Genomic DNA, 21,996 nt, shown 5'->3' on the forward strand with positions numbered 1-21,996 from the left:
CTGTAAAGTACAAATTAAAAAAAGGGTAAAATGTTTCAGTGAAACTCAAGTAAAAGGAATTGTACTAGTACAGTGAAATAGTAAATCAGCGCATGTATTATTTGCGTTCATTCCAGCTGGAACACGTGTTAATCTGGACTGTGTGAACATGGATTAGTGGATGTCAAAGACGTCCAATCTGTGTATTATCACAGCAGGGTAATGGCTTATAAATAATCATTATAGCCGTGTGTTTTGATAATTGCCCTGTCAGCTTGCGATGATTTTGAGAAGTCACTCATAGCAGATAATCCCCTGATTCAGTTTGAGCAATGCATAGAACCGTGGTACAGATAAAGTATTGTCCAAATTCGTCTTTATTACTTCAGCTTTAATGAACCTGTCATTGCACTGGTTTGGGAGATTTGCCTTTATTTAGAAAAAGTTTCATTGATTAAACCATGCCAACGTAACAACGCGGAGTAAATTTAGATGTCTTTTGGACACGCTAATGATCTCTGTAGTATAAACTAAGCAGTGACGCGCATTAATGACTGAGAACTGTAGTCACTCCTCAGCTTTAATAACTAGTCAGTCTCTGCGAGGGGAGAGAACCCACACACTAGTGCAGCGGTGGAAATTTCACTTGGTAGTGACGGCGTGTAGGGTGACAAGTTTGGTTCTGAAGATCATGTGCTTTGACAGTCGGATGAAGCCTTTTATTTGTCCTCCGCTCGACTTTGTGCTCCTCTCCAGTCTCCTAGAAAACAGTGTACGATTGTACGCCTCCGAGATGACATACCTTCTTCAGGACTCTGGCCAAATTCATAAACAGATATTGCCATTGTTTAACCACTTCTCAAAATGGAGGAAAGCACTGGTTTCACATCTTAGATTAGTTCAAAAAGCATCTCAAATGACTTTTATCTGTATTTATTCCATAACCCTTAGAAATCAACATATCCCTGACCTAGGTCATATATATAAAAAAAAAAATCATATGACAGAATTGGCCATTTGGTGGTACTTTCCACTGCAAAATTATTTAGGGGAATTTCCGGGGTAGAGAAAAAGAACAGATCTAAATATCATTGTTTTAACTAACAATACAATTTCAATATTAGAATTCAGAGAAAAGGAGGATCTATAAGAGAATATGCTGGAGGAAAAAAGAGAGGAAAAGAAATGGGCATTGTTCCAATGTGCTGTAGTATACCCCATGTGGCCAGCCTTTCTCGGGACTACCAGAAGTCTTTAGGGTAGACTGGGAGGAAGGGTAGGAGTCTTCTTTTTAATGGTTGGCTGGGAGTATAACGAAACAAATTGTTCCCATGAAGCTAGTCTGAGGCAAGAGAGATAATTTACCGTATTTATAGATTTCACATACTGTTCATATACTGTGTCCTTTGAGTATCTTTGTCACGTTCTTCTTTACTCCTGATTTCCATACAGGTGAAAAGAGCTGGTTAACTGGTTCAACCACTCTTGTTTTCCTCTGAGGGTAAATGTTTAATGATATCACTGTTTACTTCAAAATGATGGCATGACAGTGACTGAAATGGCATTTGACATTGTTAAAGACTACACTTCAACATAAAATTAAACCCAGACTGAAACAAACCAAGAGTTTCAGCTGCTTTTCACAAACCTCAGATCTCACAGTTAGAATTTCACCGATTTCCATTTGCAACCACCATAGAACATATTACATAATTTTCAGCCGGAGGGTCATGTGCTGTTCTCAGAACTTGTAATTCTAAAAAACGTGCAAGCTTCAAACTACTGTTTCTGAGTATCTATGACAAATTCTGTTTCCCAACTCTGTCAAGAACACTAACCCTAGTAAAATAAGAAACCAAAATGAGTTTTGAGTGAGTTGTCCCTTTACGACAGAAATTGGCCTTTGTGTAAACACGTGGGTGAATATCCCTTTCAAGCCCATGAGACGCCGAGCTGAGTAAAGTACAATGCACATATATATCGGTTAGAAATTATATTGTAGGACCTTGGGGGAAAGGAAAAACAATGTTGGCGTTGTGCAAGCAGGGCATCCCCGGTCTTGAATGGCCTGTTGACATTTCCCTGGGCTCTGGTGACACACTCGAGTGCACCTGCTCCAGAGTGACATTTCACCGCTACCGCGCAAGAGCAGTGTCTTCGTCTCAACTGCCGGCCCTCATTCGCCCAGGTGAACAAGGCTTTGGACTGAGACCACGCTCTGGAACATCTGTCCTTACCCGGACTCGAAATGCTACCTCAACAAGGCTAACAATAGTTTGTTCACCTTTAAGCAAGAAAAGAAGAAGCAAATTCTTACAATTCTTTGATCGTTACTCATGTCTCTTGCGCCAGCTCCTGTTGTTCCTAAGTATGTTTCTGGAGTCAGAGCTATATCCATTTGCCAGCGAGTCAACTGATCAGGACACATGTTAGCCACCGGGGAAGTCATAAGGCACTAATTGCCGGCAGCAACTGTAACGCTATCCCTTTGTCATTTGAACCATTTTGGATATGGTTGAGTTAGCTAAGCGTAGGTGAAGATTTTGATACTGAGAAAAGATGATCTCTCCGGTTATGCGCTTGTGGTTAAAGCAAACCACGGTCGTTTTGAATGATCTGAGGATATTCCTTGACTTTTTTTTCTTTTCTTTTTCGTTTGTGCCACTACATCCCAGTAAACGCTCTCATTGTGTTCCACCACAGTGTCAGGCTTCGGGCCAGCTCTATAACAATGCAGCCTTGTCCGGCGCAGCTAAAGCAGCGCGTTTTGAACCTCGTTACGCAACAGATCACCTTTCGCGTCTCTCTCGTTCCTGCAGGTGCCTGCGCATGAGTCCACTCTTTTTGTTTTTGCTGTTGCCTTCCCTAGCGCTCAGAGAAAGAAAACAGTGTTAGCGACGCCACACCTCAACATATTATCGTGTCGGTTCCAACGCGAGTGCTTTTACATGGCCGACAGGTTTCAAGTTCGGGACAGCTCCACAGGGATGTGGAAGCTGATTTTTTTTTTTTTTTGTGAGACTTTTCCTTTGATGTTCACATATTAAGCTGTGCTGACATGCTGGGTTTATTGGCCTGACACCTAATGCTGATGGTGCTTCTTTTTTGGCGCCTGCTGCTTCTCTCTTGCGCTGGATTTAAAGAAGCAACATCCAGCTAATGTTTTGGAAACTTGCTGGTGAAAATTTCCATGAGCCTGTGTGCGGGTTAGTGCCAAAATAAAGTAAACACCAACATTAAGAGAGTAAAGGGGGTGTTACGTCGCCATTAGCTGACAGAACAGCCTTGACGAGTCTGGGCAGAATTTCTGGAAGTTTCTGTGTATTTCATCTTAAATAACTATACGTGTTCGGCAAACTATGTCAGTTACAGCATATAGTTTACGATGTTTCCACGGTTATCCAATCGGTCAATTACGACTCTTGCCATTTGGATGGAACGCTGGTATTCTGTACTACTCCGATCAGAATTAAAATGCCTCAGCATGATGAGGGTGATCATGACTGTATTGTATTTATTGGCACTTACCGTGACCTCTAAGGACTTGATTGGCACTGAACCAGGACAAGCAAATACGTTCTAAACCGTAGAGTTCCCAAGATCCTTTACCATTGTAAACAAGCAGTCAGTCCTGTAGTTCATACATTTGTTTAGAACAAGGTGAAGGATTACTCATTCTATCTTTTATCTCATTTTTTCTTTCAAATTCTCAGTAGATCACTGCCTGTGTGCTTTGCATCATGTTTCCCCCAAAAATGAAAGTGCTTGTTATTAGGCATAATAAGGGCTTTATGCACTGCATCTCAACCATAGTGTCCATTTCTCTAAAAGTCTTGACAGAGTGATTTTGATTAAATTGCTCACATTTTAGATTGATATTTACAGTCAGCTGATTCAAAGTTGTCTGCCTGTGCTGCAGTTAAGAGGTAATGCTCTTTCAACCACTGCTGATCCATCTTGACCCAGAAATAATGGGTGTGCCCACCATTTTATTTATGGTCCTTAGCCTGATGGAATAGTGGTGGTATAATTAAGTTAGGGCCACACCTGTATGGCTGTACCTGCTTTCATTATATGTTGAATCCACCATTAAGTGTTTGCTTTGTTCTGGTGGTTACCTGTGCAACAACAATGCTGACCAAGTTTTTTCATGTTCTCAGTTACATGCCACACATGAAGAAGAGGTTAGCATTTGTGTCAAAGCTGTGAAAAGAGGTTTTGAATGTTTTCTTCTTATTTAAATTCATCCGTTCTTTTTCAAGCTTTATGAAGAGAGATTGTCTCTTTGCATTCATCTTCGCAAGTTTGTCATTGTTGTTTTTAGTGTAAGTAGACACTTACAATTCTAAGGCAGTCATGCTTACTTTGTGCATCCTGGAACGAGCTTGGACTCTGTTGCTGAAACAAATATGACAGCCTCGTTAACCAGCACTGCCTGAGCAAGAATACTGACACTAGCCAGTGCTGTCAGCTGAATGTCGTCAAAAAGTGGCTTAAAAAAAACAAAGCCAGTTCAAGGTTGCTGTGTGCTTCCCACATGACACAAATAACCTGCCACCTTGTTGTGTTTTAGTGAGGCTAGTAAAAGTTTTCATCCTTGTTCGTTGATGAACAGAGTTTCCCATGGGAATGAGAAATCCTATGGTTCCAGATTAATGATAAGGTAACAACCTTGAATGTACACATTCTGTTGATAATTGACTACTGTTAAAGATTTTGAATAGATGCTATTCTGTTTCAGAGTTGAAACATAAAACAGCTGTTGCAACATAAAACAGTTGCTGATGCTGCATCGTCACCTGGCCATGTCTGAATGGTTATACGTTTTTGTATATTTTTAAATTTATTTTATTTATATTTTTCAGCCAAACCCTAAAGCTATGTATTCATGTCTATGTATTTAGAGGTTTTTTTACAGTTACAACTGGTAACTAATATCTTTCATGTCAAAAACACTGATTAGTTTTCCAGATGTTATGTCTTTCGAAGGGCCATTTCACATGATCTTACAGCGCTACAGACAAAATCTCAGGGAGCCTGCGAATATCTGACTACGGTTCCCAGCTGCAGGGTTTCTTGGTGGAGAAGATGTTAATCCTATTCGCCTTCAGTTGACTCACTTCCTTACTCAAGAGTTTGTTGGATAATCCAAACATCCTGGATTAAATTAGACAGAACAGTTAAGCCTACTCCAGTGGCTGCTTAAAGATCACCCAAGTCAACTAACAGTTCTCAAAACTGTAGCGTTTCCTCGTATTTTGTCACAATATAAATTAAGTGATATTTCTGGAGTTTTTGGGGCTTTTTTTAATAGTGGGAAGTAAATATATTTAATTCACTATGTAAAAGCAGTGTGATTTCAGCAGTTTCTGCCTGATTCAAAATACTGAAAGTTTAAGCTGAAGTAGTTTAAGTATATGCCTCTGTTCCCGGTTGAGCAAATATCAGTGCTTCTGTTTCCCTCAAAGGTTTCCAGACACTGAACTGTCAATAATATGTAAATGTAATATGTATAATAAGTAAATCAATGATTTTGTGTATTCTTCATATCTGAAGATAACGCCGTCCCAAATATCTACTGTCAACAGGGTCACAGAGAAAAGGTTCACTTTAGTCCCAGGTGTATTCAGTGCTAATGAAGTGATAAAATAATGTCATTCATTTCTCTGTCAAGACATAAACGATTATGACAGCTCTCTCTCTCTCTTTCTCTCTCTTGCTCTCTCTGTAGCTTCACTAATCCTAGTGCCTCCTCACATAGACCTGTCTTTAACACAGTCATTCTCAGAGCTTGGAAACCTGTGAGCATTTTCCTGACAGACAGGTCTCTCCTCTTAACTGTGACTGTGCACCTTCGTTTAGACTCGTCCAGCCTTTGTGTAGACGAATCAGACACCGCTGATGCCTGTAACTCTATCCTGTGAAGTCCGCTCCTTTGGCCGTGCATTGTAAGAAAAATCAGGTCTTCCTCACAGGGAGCTCTTTACGGTCTGAGTAAGGTCAGGAAACTCATTCAACTCTGGAAAACTAAATCACAAACAGTTTAAATGAAACGGCGATATTTTTCACAGCAATAGCACAAGACTGAGACTCCACCTAGTAACAATCAGGTATACTGAATAGTGAGATGATTTTTACATTTATGATAGTGTGGTGTGAAGTGGTGCTGCTTTGATGGGTATTGGAAGGTGTATCCATGTCATAAAGTAACAGCTGTTATGATTTCCCCTCTGTGTGTAGCAGGGATTTAAATAAGCCAATCACAGTTTCAGCTGATTTATTGCTCTGCTGGGAAGCTTCTGTAGACCCAATTATTGTCAGGATCGTCATGAATATGAGTGTATATGCAAAATAGAAGCAATATTCAGCCAGCTGAACAGACAGTATTTAAACACACACACACACACACACACAGTACACACGGTATTTACATGGTGAAACAGATCCCACTCAGTTTTCGATCACATCGGGCCACGTTGCGTTGAGAGTAAATCTCACCTCAGGTCTATTATGGATTGGGGGGGGGGGGGGGCAGTAGTCCTCAGGTCTTGAGTCTTCAGCGAATTCAGAAACACATTTTAATTAACATAGCACACACACAGCTCAAGCAGCGTAAGTGTAGTCCATAAGGCCCTTAGCAACCGCTGAAACAGTGTTTGCTTTCACAGAGCCGAAAAACCTCCAGAAGTCTCTTTTTTTATGACATGGAAATATAAGTATGGGAAAAATAACCTGACATAAGAGAATCTAGATTTAATTTTGTTGACTTTTGAGCAGAATCCTTTCTCATAGCTCAACAATGACAACAACTACTACACACGTGCTAAATTGTATTATGTTCATATGGAAAGCAAGCTCTTTCTATTTACAGAGTCGCCCTTAGCCCGTAGTTCAAGCTCTTTCCATTTAGAAACGACCACATTCCAACAGATTATCAATGTTTTCCTCACTGATGGTGTAGAGAAAAAAGATAGAGAGATCTGGACTTCAGTAACATGTTTAGGACTGTTCATGTGACATGCGTGGTGCCACTAATAGTTTCAGAGATAGCCACACAAGGATCCAAATCACTGGAAAGGCTCACAGCAGATTGGGAGACTCAACGCTACTGTCATGTGCCTATGCAGCAGTAGTAGAGAGAGAAAACATAAATGACGTGGAGCGTCGTAGAACAGTTTGAGACTGACACCTGACAACTTATTCCTGGAAAAGTAAATGTTTTTGTCTTGAAGAGAATGTTCCAGATTGTAGGCCTGTTGAACTTTAAGAATGGTGTAGGCCTATTTAATAAAGTAGACGTAATAAATAAATGACCGGGCAAATCGACTCTGTTACGGACATAAAAAAGAACTGACCGAATGTCTGAAAACACGAGAGAAATTGTCGTGTGCGTATTGTGAGGCTTGTTGTGTGATCCTTAAGAATTCTGTGCTTACCACAAGAAAATGTCCTGGCAAGTACTATTTAGATCAGCAAAATATGACACAAAGGGGGGAAAATTTAGCGTAGGACATTTTAATGTAGTCTTTGAAGTTAGTAATACGCTTCTCAAATCTGTTTTCATTGTCCAGAAGCCGCTGTGCTTTTCTTCTTTCCTTCACATTCTGAAAACGTATCAGTGTAAGGTGCTGAGTATGTCGTAGAAATATGCTTTGACTGCGAAAGGCTGAATTTCACTCCTCTGCCAATGACTAATCCAGAGAAAAGCGGTCAGAAATTGCGCATGCTGAATGGTCTATGTAGAAAGAAGAAGCTGACCCGTGGCATATATCTGTGCAACGACTACAGAATCGTTTTGTCAGACAGGAAACGGATGAAACTGGATGACAGTGGGGCTTGTCTGAGTGCCTTGACAAATGTTATCCTCTTCAAACAAACCTCAATCGTGTCCCCCCCCCTCTCTCTCTCTGTGGAATTCCAGTTAGATAATTGTGTTTGTGGGAACAAGCAGTGAAGCGTTGCGTTAATGTCAATGTGCCGCTTATTAGCTTAGCTCACGGTCAGTGAGAACATAAAAGAGAAAAGAGACAAGGTTGCTGTTACACAACCAAGGTTAATTAGAATTATTTTACCGTACGGTTCTGTGTTAGATGCGTCTTTTTACCTGGCAGGCGAAGAATTATCACGTGACAGATAGTTTTCCATTCATCAGGCAGCTGATGAAAGAAAAAAACTCGACATTAGAATGAGTTGGCTGTAAAACTCGTTTTGTGAGAGTTTCGTGGGAACTCGTGTTGGGTGTAGCCTATCCTTTTCCCATAAACAGTGGCCATGGCGTAATACAGACTGAAAAGCAGTAAAAAACGGTTTGAATTGGGCCTACTTTTAATGAAACCGAAACAACAGAGGCACTCAGACCTTTTCTTTATGCTACTTGCATTTGTCCATTTGAATGGTAAGGGTGTTACCAGTTCGAGGCATTTTGCTAAATGATTTGCTCTTATCGGTGTCAGTGGCGCATAGTCTGTTAATGAGCTGTACCAGGCTCTGCCCAGCTCTTCATGGCAGTAACGTGAAGGCTTTAATTCACACTCTCTTAACAGGCAAGTGGTCATAATGCTTCTATAGGCTTTGTGCAAAACTTCCATCCCTTGTGCTACGCCTTATGCGAGCCGTCAGTGCAAGTGAATGGAGCCGTCGCCCTCCTTCGTGTCAGGCTAAATTCGGCCGTTATATTTAACGGCGTTTAGACCAACGCCTCTCGGGGCTTTAGCCGTTTACAGTTGCCTTTTGTGTCCTAGACTTTGCATATAGGCAGACGTGTGATGAGACACTGCTAATACTCACGTCTGTCTGGAACTGATTAAATTTGCATTTCTTCTTTGACACTTCTATTTCTGGCAGAGGGCAATGTGAGAAGGCATTTAATTGGAATTAGTTTAGTTAAATGGTCCAACTGAGGTCAGTCTGTCTATCTGGTCGTCATCTTCATCAAGTCTGTGGAATCCTCTTCTTGTAGAGCTGTGCTATATTTTGGTTTAAACTGACACATTCAGTGAATTAAAAAGTGAGTGGAAGAGCTTGTGTCTGTGCGTCAGTAGCCTATTCAAAACCATATTGGGATCATTTATATTTTATATACAAATCCTAAAATCTGTATATCTGTAATATTTGATCTAATGCTCTTTTTTATTTAACAGTCTTTTCAGGTGTGTTAGATCATGGCTAGGACAAAATTCAGTGCCAGCGCTAATTTAGATAATCAGTAGTGACTTTCTCTGTACATAGAAGTCTATTCATATTATCAGTCTTGCTTCTCCCTGACATTTCTGTCATAAATGGTAAAGTCTGAACATTCTCACTTAGAAGACAATGCTTTGCTTTCATCCGTGTCCACTAGAGACTGTTGCAGACTAGCACGAACAACTCTAGAGCATTTTGAGACCAACACAGCTTGGCTTTGGGTCAGTTTATTCCTCTTGGCCTTTCCAGAAGAGCCACGCTGCTCCGTCCCTCTGTCTTTCAGAGTGGACAGGGACGTTGTGCCTGTCAGTCAGGATGACAAAGAGATGAAACACTACCCCGGTGGGCCTAATTAATCTCAAGTTCCTCTCGCACGTGTGCTGTAGAGGACCAGAGATCCCTTTGCTTCCGGATGTGTCATTTATATATGACAAAGGTTACCCTTGAGAAAATACTACTGTTTCATAGCCAGCAGGATTCTACATCTACTGAATGATGCAGGTCATAGAGCCCAGTATGCAGATTAGCTTATTGTAGAAGAATATTGAAAGGATGGTTTTTGACTGCTGTTCTGTTGGAAATGGCATGAATTGAATTTGTTGGACACTATTTATACATAAGAATAACACACACACACACACACACATACACAGTCTAAGAGACATAATGATCACCAAAGGGTGCTGTTCCACCCCAAAGCTGGACGATTCTGGTCTGCCCTCCTCCACATGCATGTTCTATAGGGCCCCTTGTTTAAAGTTCTTAAGCTGTTATCTGTTTAGAATTGATCTCTTTGTTTTGACTCCTCAGGCTTAGATAGGTGGTCTATGTGTAACTACGCTGGAGATATGACAGTCATTTTAATGGTATTTCTAGCGCTGAAGCCGGCAGAAACAGCTACAAGGTTCATTTGGAGGACATTCATTATATAATCACATATTCATTTCCATAATGACTCCCTTCAAATATTACAAGTTTAAGACTGAACAAAGAGGTCATGTAAGCACAAGAGAAATTTCACATTTTGAGACTCTTACTGGTTTTTCTTTTAGGTCAGAGCCAGTTCATCCCAGCAAATGCGCTAGACATTTGCTTATAACCATGGCATCAGACGCCAGTCACATGTTGGAGGCAGCTTTGGAGCAAATGGATGATATTATCGCAGGTAAGAGAGATCAAAATGACTTAATGGGCTATCAGACTACAAACACAAACTTTAAAAAAAAGTCATTGTAACAATTGTATACCTATCTGCCACATCACATGCATGCTGTGATGTAGAGAAATATAAATCCTTTTAAAGATGCAGACATGTAGAAAAAGAGGGCAGAAAAGACAGTAGAAATATCCTTTTCATTCTTGCTAAAAATGAAAATCAGAAACTAATTTAATTACAAAAACTAAAAGTCATAATGGAAAAGAATCCGCTGTCTTCCCTTTTATGCAAATGGAAAAGCATTAAAAACATTAAAAACCACAGCAAAAATGAACTGATAAACTAAAGATAAGGTGAGTGTGTGTGTGTGTGTGTGTGTGTGCGCATGTGCGCGTTGGTGTTTGTGTTTGAGTGTGTGTGTGTGTCTGTGTGAGTGAGTCAAATCAGACAAAAATGAAGGAAACCAGTGAGGATTATGGGAGAACTTCACACACAACCTCCCAGGCAGCTCTAGATTGGTCATTAGTTCTACACAGAGGAAGATCAGATAAGAAACTGCTCCTGCTCCTACTTCCTAAAGTTATGGTACTTACTGTAGGATCATGTTTTCCATGTTTCCCCCCCTGGAGTATGTAAGTTTGCCTGAACAGATTACAGCATGCTATCGCCTATAAAAGAGTAATATTGTGGAAAAACAGACTTTTGAAGAGGTGGAGGTGGAGCTGGAAGGGGGGGGGGGTCAACTATCCCCTGAAGCAAGCTCAGCATTTGCCAACATGATTTAACTAATAGAGGATAAATGTTTAATGTAGGCAGTCAACAAATTAGGACTGGAGGAGGGATAATGCTTAACATGTCACTCTGCGTCTAAGTGAAGCAGCAGGACAAGTTGCAGCCATCAGCTACTTAACCGTGGGAGTAAAACACAGCCAGGATGATTCTGACGCATCAGTTTGAATAGTCTCAGTTATACCAAGGTTATTTTACATTTATCTTAAACTTTAACATAATGTGCTAGGATGCAGTTTTATATATATATATATGTGTGTGTGTGTATGTGTGTGTGTGTACATATATACACACACACACACACACACACATACATACATACATACATATACATATATGTATATATTTGTTGATATATGGGAATAAAAGTCTCTTCATAAAATAAAAATGTTTAGGAGTATCTGGTCTATAATAAGCATTTCCTTATGATAACATCATTTAGCCTTATGGGTCGGTGGCAAATTTTTCTGTATTATTAATGATGATTTAGCTCATTTAGGGACCTGTGAAGTGACCTGCAAAGCTAATAGAGTTAGCATTTGAGCACAGTTTTTATTAATATTTTTTAATTGTTTAAATGATCATGAAGTGAGTATTCAGTTTAAACATGTGATATACACTATCAGAGAGAATGATCTGATAGAATGGAGGTTGTTGTGACAGACAGAACAGGCCTGTGGGAGAACCTAGGAGAGGAAAGTAGCACCTCTTTTTTCATTGTGTGGTGAAATGACAACTTTTATTTCAAGATAATAGTGCTCCACCTGCTGGTGAACATAAGAATTGCTGTTTAATCAGAAACGGGAATGGTACGTGAATATAAGATACATCATTGTACCACTTTAATGGGACCAGTCTTTCATCAACAATATCACAATTTTTCTGAAAAGAAAAACAAAACAAACTGGTTACAATGTTGGACTAGCTCACACATAGTAGCATGTCACGAACACATAACAGCAGAATCAGTTTATCATGCAATTTTAAGCTGGGGTTTCCTGTACCACATACCATATGACCTCTGGTGAGTGTAGAGCTGTGTTAGGCTGCGTGATATTTGTGTATACGAGCAGTTGAACATGCGTGGATAACATGCTCTGCTCTCCGTTCGTATGGCACGGCCCCTCTGGCATCAGCATGTATATTTATGGAAATCTCCCTTTTATCCACACTGCCTTCCCCCTCAAAATAGGGACGCACTGAATACTCTGATACTGACCGGCCATCAGACTGTTTGTTTGTTTGTTTGAACAGACACTTTTTAACATCCCCCCCCCCCCCCTTTTTTTAACAGCATTTTCTGCTAGACATATGGTTGTGATTAAAAAGACACAGCACATTTTATGAACAAAAATGTGTTTGCTCTTTTCTGTAGCAACATTTTTTGGCACCTAGTTGTTTTGTTTTGTTTTGTTTTGTTGGGGGGGGGGGGGCGGTTAAGAGTACAATATTCTGAGCCTTATTTAGTTGTCCAAGTCACAAACCTATGGGAGTTTAATGGAACGTATTAATTTTTACATGCTAGTATTTATGACTATGACTTATGGTTTTTGAAGTGTGTTAGAGCAGCCGTTATAGTTTTATTACCTTTTTGGTTTCTCGCATCTTTCGATTGTGTAACCGTGTGTCTGGTGTAGGTCACGGGAAAGATAACTGAACTCAAATGCCACTGAAGATAAACACAAACCCCTTTTATTCTGTCTTTTTTTTCACATTTTTTCTGCTCCAGCGTTGATTCGATCAGAGCAGTTTGCTCCTGTATGTGCCACTTCTCTTCATTATATTCTATAAATCACATTGTTATCCATTCAATCACATTTTTCCTTTAGTTAACATTACACACATTCAGTTCTTCAGTTAACATGTAAAGCATGGACAATAGACACAGCATATATATAGGTTACATTTAATGTCAGACAACATAACAGAAGTGCATATTAAATATATTTTTCATATTTGAGGAGTTCGTTACAGATGTTTGTTACAGTATTCGGGATCTTTCAGGTCTTGTTACTGTAGTTTACACATTTGGTACTCCACCCTGGCATCAAAAGACCCATGAGCTCATTTCATCTCATGCCCCCTCTCCCTCAGGGTCTTTTCCACTTCCTGTCCAGTCAAACATAAGGCATTTCAGTTTGACCTTTTCCTTTCTCCTGATCTCAGATCAGCCAGGCAGTGCAGATGATGATGGGAAGAAACATGTTCATGCCTTAGCTGTATGGTGTTGTATGGTATGAAGGAGGCTTTTGAGGGCTGAGGACATTTTAGATTGGACTCGTGTTTTCAGTAGAATCTTGCGAAATGGAGATGACCTGTTTACCTTGAAATCCTAATAGTATGTTCATGCACTTTCAGCATCATTTACACACACACACTCACACACAATCAAGACAGGAAATATCGTTCTAATTTCCCTTTCAAAGTATGATATATGATATATGTATGTATGTATATATATATGATTTATTTATTTATCAGCAATATATAGACATCATAGCAAAATAAAGTATGTGTATATATCTCCAGCTAATATGAGATATGATACATTAGAGGAACTGACAGAAATCTGAAGTCACCTGTTGCATAAGAAAGGCAGAGCCTGTAAAACATAGTGTAGTGATCTCTCCTACAGCAAAGACCTCAGAGTTATTAAGATTTGACACAGGAACAACTAATAAAAATGGTTATAGCATCTTAAAGCCAGTAATTCTCTGTGTAGGCATTTTATAGTGTTGTTGTCTGCTCTAACAGGTCACGGTGCTGTTTTGTTCTTCTCCTGTTTGAAATCTGAATTGCCGCCCACAGAAACATGCTGTGAGAATCCCAGTTCCACTCACAGCACTTTTCTCCACTGATGGGCTTTTAGGAGCTGAGATTTTGTCGTCACATTAAAGAGTGAAGTTCAGTTTCAGGTTTTACAGCATGCCATTAATTCAAACAGTAAAAATAAATGTGCGACAAGACCAGCTGAACAACAAAAAGATGCTCTTTTTTTTTCTCTCTCTCTCTCTCTCTCTCTCTCTCTCTCTCTCTTCTTCTCTAAGTATTGTTTTTGGATTCAGAAAGATGGAAATATCTCAGTATGCTTTCCATGGAGAGTAATTGCATCTTAATGGGCTCCAGATGTGTTATGTAATTCCGATTAGCCGTTAAATTGCCAACTTTTCCATTCTCCAGATGGAGGCGGTTTCATCGTCAGATAGCGCAAGTGACACATGCTGACATGTTGGGCTTTGAGCCGAGAACTAATGACGTTATAGTAAATGACATCTCTCTCTCTCTCTCTCTCTCTCTCTCTCTCTCCGTGTGGTTGTGGTTGGCTTCAGGCTCCAAGGCTGCGGTGGAGTTCAGTAATGGCCTGTATGAGTTGGGTTCTCCGGTCAGCGCCGGACCCCTGCAGGTGCTCCAGCTGGCCGAAGACCTGAGGCTGGCTCTGGAGCTCCAGGGCGGACAGGAGGACCGCGACTCCCTCCGCTCCCAGCTCCCCTGCACCACCGCCCACGTCCTCACGGACTGGCTAGAGAGAGGAATGGTGAGTTACAGTGCCCCCGCCCCTCAACCCAACCCCACCCACACCACACCCAAAATAAAGTTCATCTCAGTGACGTGTTTGTGTGCTCATAAGATCAGCTGCCTTCCGTTCAGCAGTGAAGGGATGAAGAAACTGGACACAAGGCCTTAGATCCACATACCAACAAATCTGCTATAACGTGTCCTATCCTCTCAAAATCCATGGCACAAAGATGAGATAAAGCTAAAATGGGAATTCTTTTGTGTCTGAAGGAAGTCATAACAGCACCAGTGTGATCTTTGTATGATATGAAAGTGTGCTGGGACTGAATTTTGTGTGGGGCTCAAAGTGCAAGATGTTTCATTGCAACAGCAGAGTTATGGTGACACTGTCACTGAGGAGCTAGGCAGTTAGTGACAGTGAATCATTTCTGTTATCCCTTCAGGAGAGCATTCCTTGCAGGAGTTAAGCCAGCGTCCCTTTAGCATAGTTGCCTTTCTGTGACCTTGGGGCGAAACTGCGGTAACTAAAAACAGATCCCCCTCTTCTCAGTGAAGATGTTTTAGCTCCATTCTCCTGGTCCTTATCAGTTCTCTTGTAGCACTGACTCTTACTTAATGGCATGGCGTGAATCTGTAGAGCTGTGTCTCAACTGGAGACTTTGACATATCAGGTGTGTGTGGTATATACAGTATGCAGACAAAACTGTAGAGTGTGACTGGAAGATTTTTCTTATTCAGTAACCATATGAAATATCCCCGAACACTTAATATGAAACATACCTCAGGCCGGTGGGATTAAACATAAAGATGTAAAGTTGGAAGAACTGTATCCATTTTACTCACTTTTGTGTTAGTCTGTATATATGTGTTCTGGAGGGACGGTTGCTTTATTTGCATGATAAATATCAGGGCAGTGGTGACTTAGTGCTGAGGTATTCAAACGCTGTGGGTCTCGAGCACAGACGCTTGGCTTCTCATGGATCATGAGCCCTTGCTTGTTCTTTTTTTGGCTCCCTCTCTCTCTCTCTCTCTCTCTCTCTCTCTCTCTCTCTCTCTCTCTCTCCCCCCCCTCCTCTCTCTCTCTCTGTCTCTCTCTCTCTCTTTCTCTCTCTCTCTCTCTCTTTTTCTCTCTCTCCCCCCTCCTCTCTCTCTCTCTGTCTCTCTCACTCTCTCTCTCTCTCTCTCCCCCCTCCTCTCTCTCTCTGTCTCTCTCACTTTCTCTCTCTCTTTCTCTCTCTGTGTATTTAAAAGAGACCATGTTCTCCTCAGAGACACTGATAGAGTTGAGCTGAACTTCCTGCCTCTTTCTCTCTCTCTCTCTCTCTCTCTCTTTCTCTTACCCTCTCTCTCTCTCTCCTTCTCATATCTCCCTCTCCCTTTCACCACTCCACTCTGTATTCAAAATCAGTCATCAGTCCCTTACTGAGTAATACCAGGTTCTTTACTACTCAGCCACATCACTCCAGCATTTCAAGGGTAAGTCAACATGGTTCACCTCGGTTCTGGCTTTGTAACAGAGAACATGCTGAAGAAGCAGTTTTCTTTACTGTAAGGGAGTTACGAGCATGTTTCATCTCTACTTCTTGTAGTTTGTTGATTGGAAAGTTATACTCAGGATACATGACTTGTCAGTAGATTGTCAGTCATAACTGTGAAAGATAAAGATCCTCTGTGGCTATGTTATTTGAGTTTGTTTGCTGTTTGTTTGTTTGTTTGTTGTGGCATATGGAGAGTAACGTGAGCAACCTGCTGGCGGGGCTAGTCACCCAGTAAAAGGGGCCTTTTTATTTGTGTGGCTGCTGTCGCAGCAGGGCCTGTGCAGCAGGGGTCTCACATACCCCCCACCCCCCCAACCACGTTTGCCCTGCCTGGATCAGGATCAAAAACACACACACTCTTCAGCTGCAACATTTAGATTGGCCTACAGCTGCACGGAGGAAATGTGATCAGCTAACTGTCAGCAGCAGTGTGTGTATGTGTGTCTTTGTGTGTCTTTGTGTGTGTGTGTGTGTGTGTGTGTGTGTGTGTGTTTGCTCTGTAATGGTGTTTGTTGTTTAAATAAACTGTTTGGGACTGCACGAGACAGTACCTGTCTACTGGCGATAAGACACCAGAGTTATAAATCTGATCAGTGGACAGCTGTGTGTCAGGATTTGCTTTGTTGGCTGTTGCATAGGAGATCTCTTAAAAGGTTTTTTTTTAAAGAGTGTATTGGGTAATACCTGGAGCTGCATTTGTGAGCTTGTGTGTGTGTGTGTGTGTGTGTGTGTGTGTGTGCGTGCGTGCATGTGTGTCTGGTGTGTGTCCAGCCTAGCAGCTGTTAAGATCAGAAGACTAGCCAGGTGCAGAACAAGACTCTCTAATCTGTTGATTAGCTCCAAGCCTACCTAACAGCTATGTTTACTTTAGTACGTCCTCAACCAAAAAAATCAATTAATGATATTGATATCAGTATCAATTAATGATAGGAATTTTTATGACTCCATCTGAACACTGAAGCTGCTTCTTCAGTTCTTCATATATTTCTTGGGCAAAAAAAAAGCACGGATATTTCTAGATAGATTGGAAACCTAAGTCCAGTTGGAGCCCTTAAAAGGTAATGACAGCATTTTCACAGAAGTCCCAAACACACTCCACGCTGCATAGTACACACACAACCCCAACTTAGAAAAACAGGAAATGCTGGGAGCGAGGGAACATGAGAAAGGAGGACAAATTGTTAGAGGGGCTGAGGAGTGGGCGTGAGGCAACCAGAATATCCCAGAGGCAACGGCGTTGCGCTTGACCGTCGTAAAGCTGTTCCCGTGACGTTTTCGCCCTGCGTCTCGCTCTCGCCTTTAGAGAAATACACGGATGGGACGTGTCATGTTATGCAGTGTTACTTTGAAGAAAACCTGTCATTATTGCCGTGTTCTGTTAGAGTCGTCGCCTGTGAAGGACTAGTTTGTGCATGTTCTTCGAGTTGTTTACCTCACTTGTTTCTGCGTTCAGAGCTGTTTGTACACATGAACTGGGGAAGGCATTTTACAGCAGGGATCAAGTTTTTTTTTTTCTTTCTTTTTTTGACTGAAGAGGAGTAGGAGGACATCTTCTCTTCCCCAGGAAACAGCTCTTTGCCTAATGAGCTACAGCTTGAGTCAAAACAGATGGAGTGCAGTGCAGAATAGAGAGTGTACAACTTAAAACATCTCTCTCTCTCATTCATTCTTTCTGTCTCTCTCTCACATACACACACACACACATATTTCACCCAGTCTGACTCACAGTCACTGGCTTGTTTCAGTTGAGACTTGCATTGTGACTTTAATTTAATTAGGGCTGCTCTCTGAGAGAGAGGTGGGGAAATTGGAGAGAGGAGGGAGAGAGAGAGAGAGTCATTTGTTTGTAAGGGAGCAGTTAGAGGGAGTGTTTGTCTGCATGTGTTCAGAGAAGAAAAGAAGAAGGAGAGTGTGAGAGAGGAGACGAGACAGTCTGTTTTTCTTTTTTTTCTAATGGCTCTAGTTGGGGAAAAAGAGAGAGAGGGGAAGTGTGTAAGGGAGAAAGAGACGGAGCGCTGGCATGGTCTTCACTGCCTGTGACACACACACACACACACACACACACACACGGTGGGGCAAATCCATTTCTTGCCTTAGTGAGTAGCAGACACAGGGGGTCCTGGGCCAGACGTCTGGCTGGGTGGCTGGATTATCACAGTTGGCCCCACTCGTCAGGACCAAAACGAACATGAGGAGGAGCAGAGAGGCTCCATAAAACAGGCAGCGTAAGTCTCTCCTCAGCCCAGTCCAGAGGCTTCGGGAGCCAGCCTGGAGCAGGCAGCTAGCCCCGGCTCTCTCTCTCTCTCACAGAAACACACAGGCAGACATGGGCCTGAATCATGGAGCCTGAGATTGACTTTTACAAACATTTCACATGGCTTAAAAAGGTAAGGTCAACTCACATAGCTCTCTCTTTAAAGCTTTTCCTTATGTAGCTGTAGTATATTTGCGACTCGTTGTAACCAACATTGTTGATGACATGTTTCTGTTTCCTGGAGGGTTCTACCGGTGTTTTTCATTGAACATTATCTATAGACTGATCTGGTCGTTCTAGGAGTGTTCTGTTTGTGTGTCTGGAGAAACATTTTAGTTTTTTTATGCATTAAATATATTATTAAGATAGGATTCATTATGAAGTTTGCCTTTATTCAGCATATGTTAGTTAGGATAGTTTTGTTAAGGAAAACATTCAATATCTAATAATAGTTTAGTAGGACTGACTCTAGGTATTATGTTACCAAAATTGCTTTGAATCTTATGATCATAACAGTACAATAGAGCTTTTTATTCTTGTCTCTATGGCTATGCACACTAACTTGTATCTCTGAGGGGGGTTTTAAAAGAGAAAAAAAAACAACTAAATTGGTCTGAATGGTGTCAACCGTGGGTTGTGTGTGTACACAGGGAGAGCTAATAAATCGGATTTCAAGAGACCCACCATATGTTTGTCGGTATTTCAGAGTCAACATCTGTTTTTGTTTTGTTTTGGGGGTTTTTTTGTTGTTGTTGTGATTTTTTTAGAGAGAGAAAGAGCAAAGTGGATTCAGAAAAGCTTGCTTTAGCTTTTCCACGGTTTGCTGTAATTTATGGGGAAACTGAAGTAACCAGGGTATGCGTTAGGTATGCAGAGTATGTCAAAAGAGTCAACTCGTACACCCAAAGGGAGAGAAACCCTGCAATTTAAACAGGCCACCTATTCCGTTCCAGTTCGGGAAGAAAAAGTCAGCATTTTCCCTCAGAGTTGCATTAGCACAGTTCTACCTCAGTTGTGTCCCAACAATGACATATACGAGTCATTGTAACTGGGTGGAGTGACTCCAGCTCCTACAGTCTCTGTCAGACAGTTCTTAGATTCTTGTCTTGTCTGGTAATGGCCGTGGCGTTTGGAGTTATTACTCAGACCATTTTATGCTTGCTACGCCTTTGACACTCCTCAAACAGCCGTTGGATCTCAGAGAAAACGGGGAATTCCGATGCTTACGAGTCCCCCCGTCTTTGGCGGGGGGGGGGGGGGGGGTGTCTCTGCATTAGGGGTGATAAATTGTTTTAGTTACAGTAGTTGTCCATGTCAAAGAGCTCTGTTTTCTGGCCAGCAAGTTTCCTGCGAGGAGGGCAGGAAGAGCATGGTTTTTTTCTTCGTCTTTTTGGACTTGGAATAAAGAGATACATTTTTGGCATGGTTTTTGCTTTGAGCTTAATTTGGATTTGGTGATAATAGTGTTCATTGTTGGAGTGTTTTAGGAAAAGCGTTTCATCTTTTCTTTCAGTAAGACTGTTCATGGTCGTCTCCACAGTCAGATGAACCTTTGCCCATCTGTGGTAGATAATAGAGTTGAGAGCATAATAATAGTTTAATAGTTTAATGTATTTTTCAATACAGAACAGCATAAAAGTGATTGGGTCACATTTAGCTCAGATTAACCATTTCACTCCCAGATGTTCTTTTCATCTCTTTACTCACTTACACTTGGTTCATGTACGGACTTGCATTCAAATCATTGTTAGATTCAGGATCATTAAATAGTGAACATTGTGTGTCTGAGACCCAGGCCTTGAAAGGTCTGTCAAAAAGGACAGCTTCATTGTTAGGGAAAAAAACAGAGGCAAGTAGTTTCATTGTAAAAAAAAAAAAAAAAAAAGCTCACTCTTCATTAATGCTGACAACTGACTTTCTTTTGGTTTTGTGTCTCTGATGTCTCCCCCGTGACAGTTTCTGCTGATCGTGTCTAAAGACAGACATTGAAGCACTGTGGTGACATGTCCATTAACCGGCTTCGCTTAAAGTCTGTTGTGATACGGGTGTCGGCCCCGTCACACTAAATCGATGTTAAAGCAAGGACTTGCTGTAGTTAAACTTAAGCTCCCTTGTCAAAGGCTGTGCATGTTTCTGTCATAAGTTTAGGAGGTTTTAATTGAAGCTCCATGTCATAGGCTGCTGATGTCATGCGGAGTACCCACATCCAAACAGTTTTGGTCAACGGGAGCTCATAGCCAGCTCTCAGGCCATAAATATCTCACTGCACAGTGGCGTCTGATTGAGTAACCCTGGATGAGTGCCTGGAAATAACTCAAAGTTGGATGAAGGATGTAGAGAACCACTCCGCATCTTTTCTCTAGCAGTAATTCTCTCAGGACCTAACAATCTTATTGACGTTCTCGTTAATTGCCTCGATTGTTTGTATTGAGCTTGACCTCATTGCGAAAACATTGTTTGTTGTGATGTCAGAAGTGTCATTTTGCGTAACCATGAGTCACTTATCACCCCTCAGGCAATGTTCAGGACCATTTAGTGGAGACTTGTGAAGAAGTGAGGTTTTTGTGGTTATTCCAACTGAGCTATTGTTTCTTACCAAGTGGACAAGCTGGTGAGCACCTCCTCTTATCTCTCTCTCTCTCTCTCTCTCTCTCTCTCTCTCTCTCTCTCTGTTTACATGCTCACTCACAGGTTAACCTCCAGACCTCCAGCAACAATGAAACTTGTCAGGAGCGATTGGCTCGCTTAGAGGGGGACAAAGAGTCTCTGGTTCTGCAGGTGAGTGTGGGGCCCCTCCCTCCCTGACACCCTCAGGCACCAGTACAGCCCAGTGTCTGTGTTCAGTAAAAGCAAAGGGGAGCAACAATTAGCCTACATGCATGTGAAGAAAATAAAAACACACACACACTCCTTGAATGGCACAGGGGTCACAGCAGAGGGGTGTGAACTCTCTGTGAACAACAGAGACATGTGAAAGTTTGGTCCAACACACACACACTCACACACACAGAGAGTGAGAATGGAAATCTGCCATAGCTCACACCACAGTGAGAGAATGGCCAAAGGTTTGTCGGTCACTATGACACAGCATGTAACGCCAAACCCTGATACGTGTCCCATGAATACCAGTCCAAAACAGGACAGGAATTAGGCCGTATCAGTACTTTGTCATCTGTTACTTTCTCAAATGAAAATACTCAACATTTTGAAGAATATCCTCTCACGTAAATTTAGGGGATTATAGTTATTTCGGACTAAAAAAAGCTCCTCTGTTGATAGTGTAGAGTCTTGGTCTCTCTCTCTCTCTCTCTCACCCTTATGCAGTAATGTGGTCAAGGCAGTCATATTCCCTTTGTAAACACCGGCACATTCCGCTAGCATTTCTGAAAAAGCCCTGCTGATTGGTTCATAAACCGCCCCTGATATACAGAGAAACGTGATTGGCTGTTTGTTCAGGAACCCCTTTAAGGTGCATTGCTTCCTTTTTTTTTTTTTTTAAACCTGTCCTCAAGTCGCTTGGGCAGTCTTTTCATTTCTTTAAGGACAAAGGTAGAGTTCACAAGCTGTGCTGTCTTTTCTTC

At 41.5% G+C, this 21,996-nt stretch overlaps 1 protein-coding gene across 1 annotated transcript in view; it reads left to right on the plus strand.

The window, feature by feature from the left end:
• The window catches only part of ppfibp2b (PPFIA binding protein 2b), a 44,667-nt gene that overhangs the window by 886 nt on the left and 21,785 nt on the right, over positions 1-21,996 (plus strand). Inside the window, exons 2-5 of the mRNA XM_030790712.1 lie at positions 10,215-10,327; positions 14,437-14,642; positions 16,957-16,965; positions 21,107-21,193. Of these exons, the coding sequence (XP_030646572.1) occupies positions 10,264-10,327; positions 14,437-14,642; positions 16,957-16,965; positions 21,107-21,193 (366 nt within the window). The 5' untranslated portion in view covers positions 10,215-10,263. The remainder of the gene's footprint in view (positions 1-10,214; positions 10,328-14,436; positions 14,643-16,956; positions 16,966-21,106; positions 21,194-21,996) is intronic.

This window comes from Chanos chanos, chromosome 1 (genome assembly GCF_902362185.1).
Source record: "Chanos chanos chromosome 1, fChaCha1.1, whole genome shotgun sequence".
In the NCBI taxonomy this organism is placed as follows: Eukaryota; Metazoa; Chordata; class Actinopteri; order Gonorynchiformes; family Chanidae; genus Chanos; species Chanos chanos.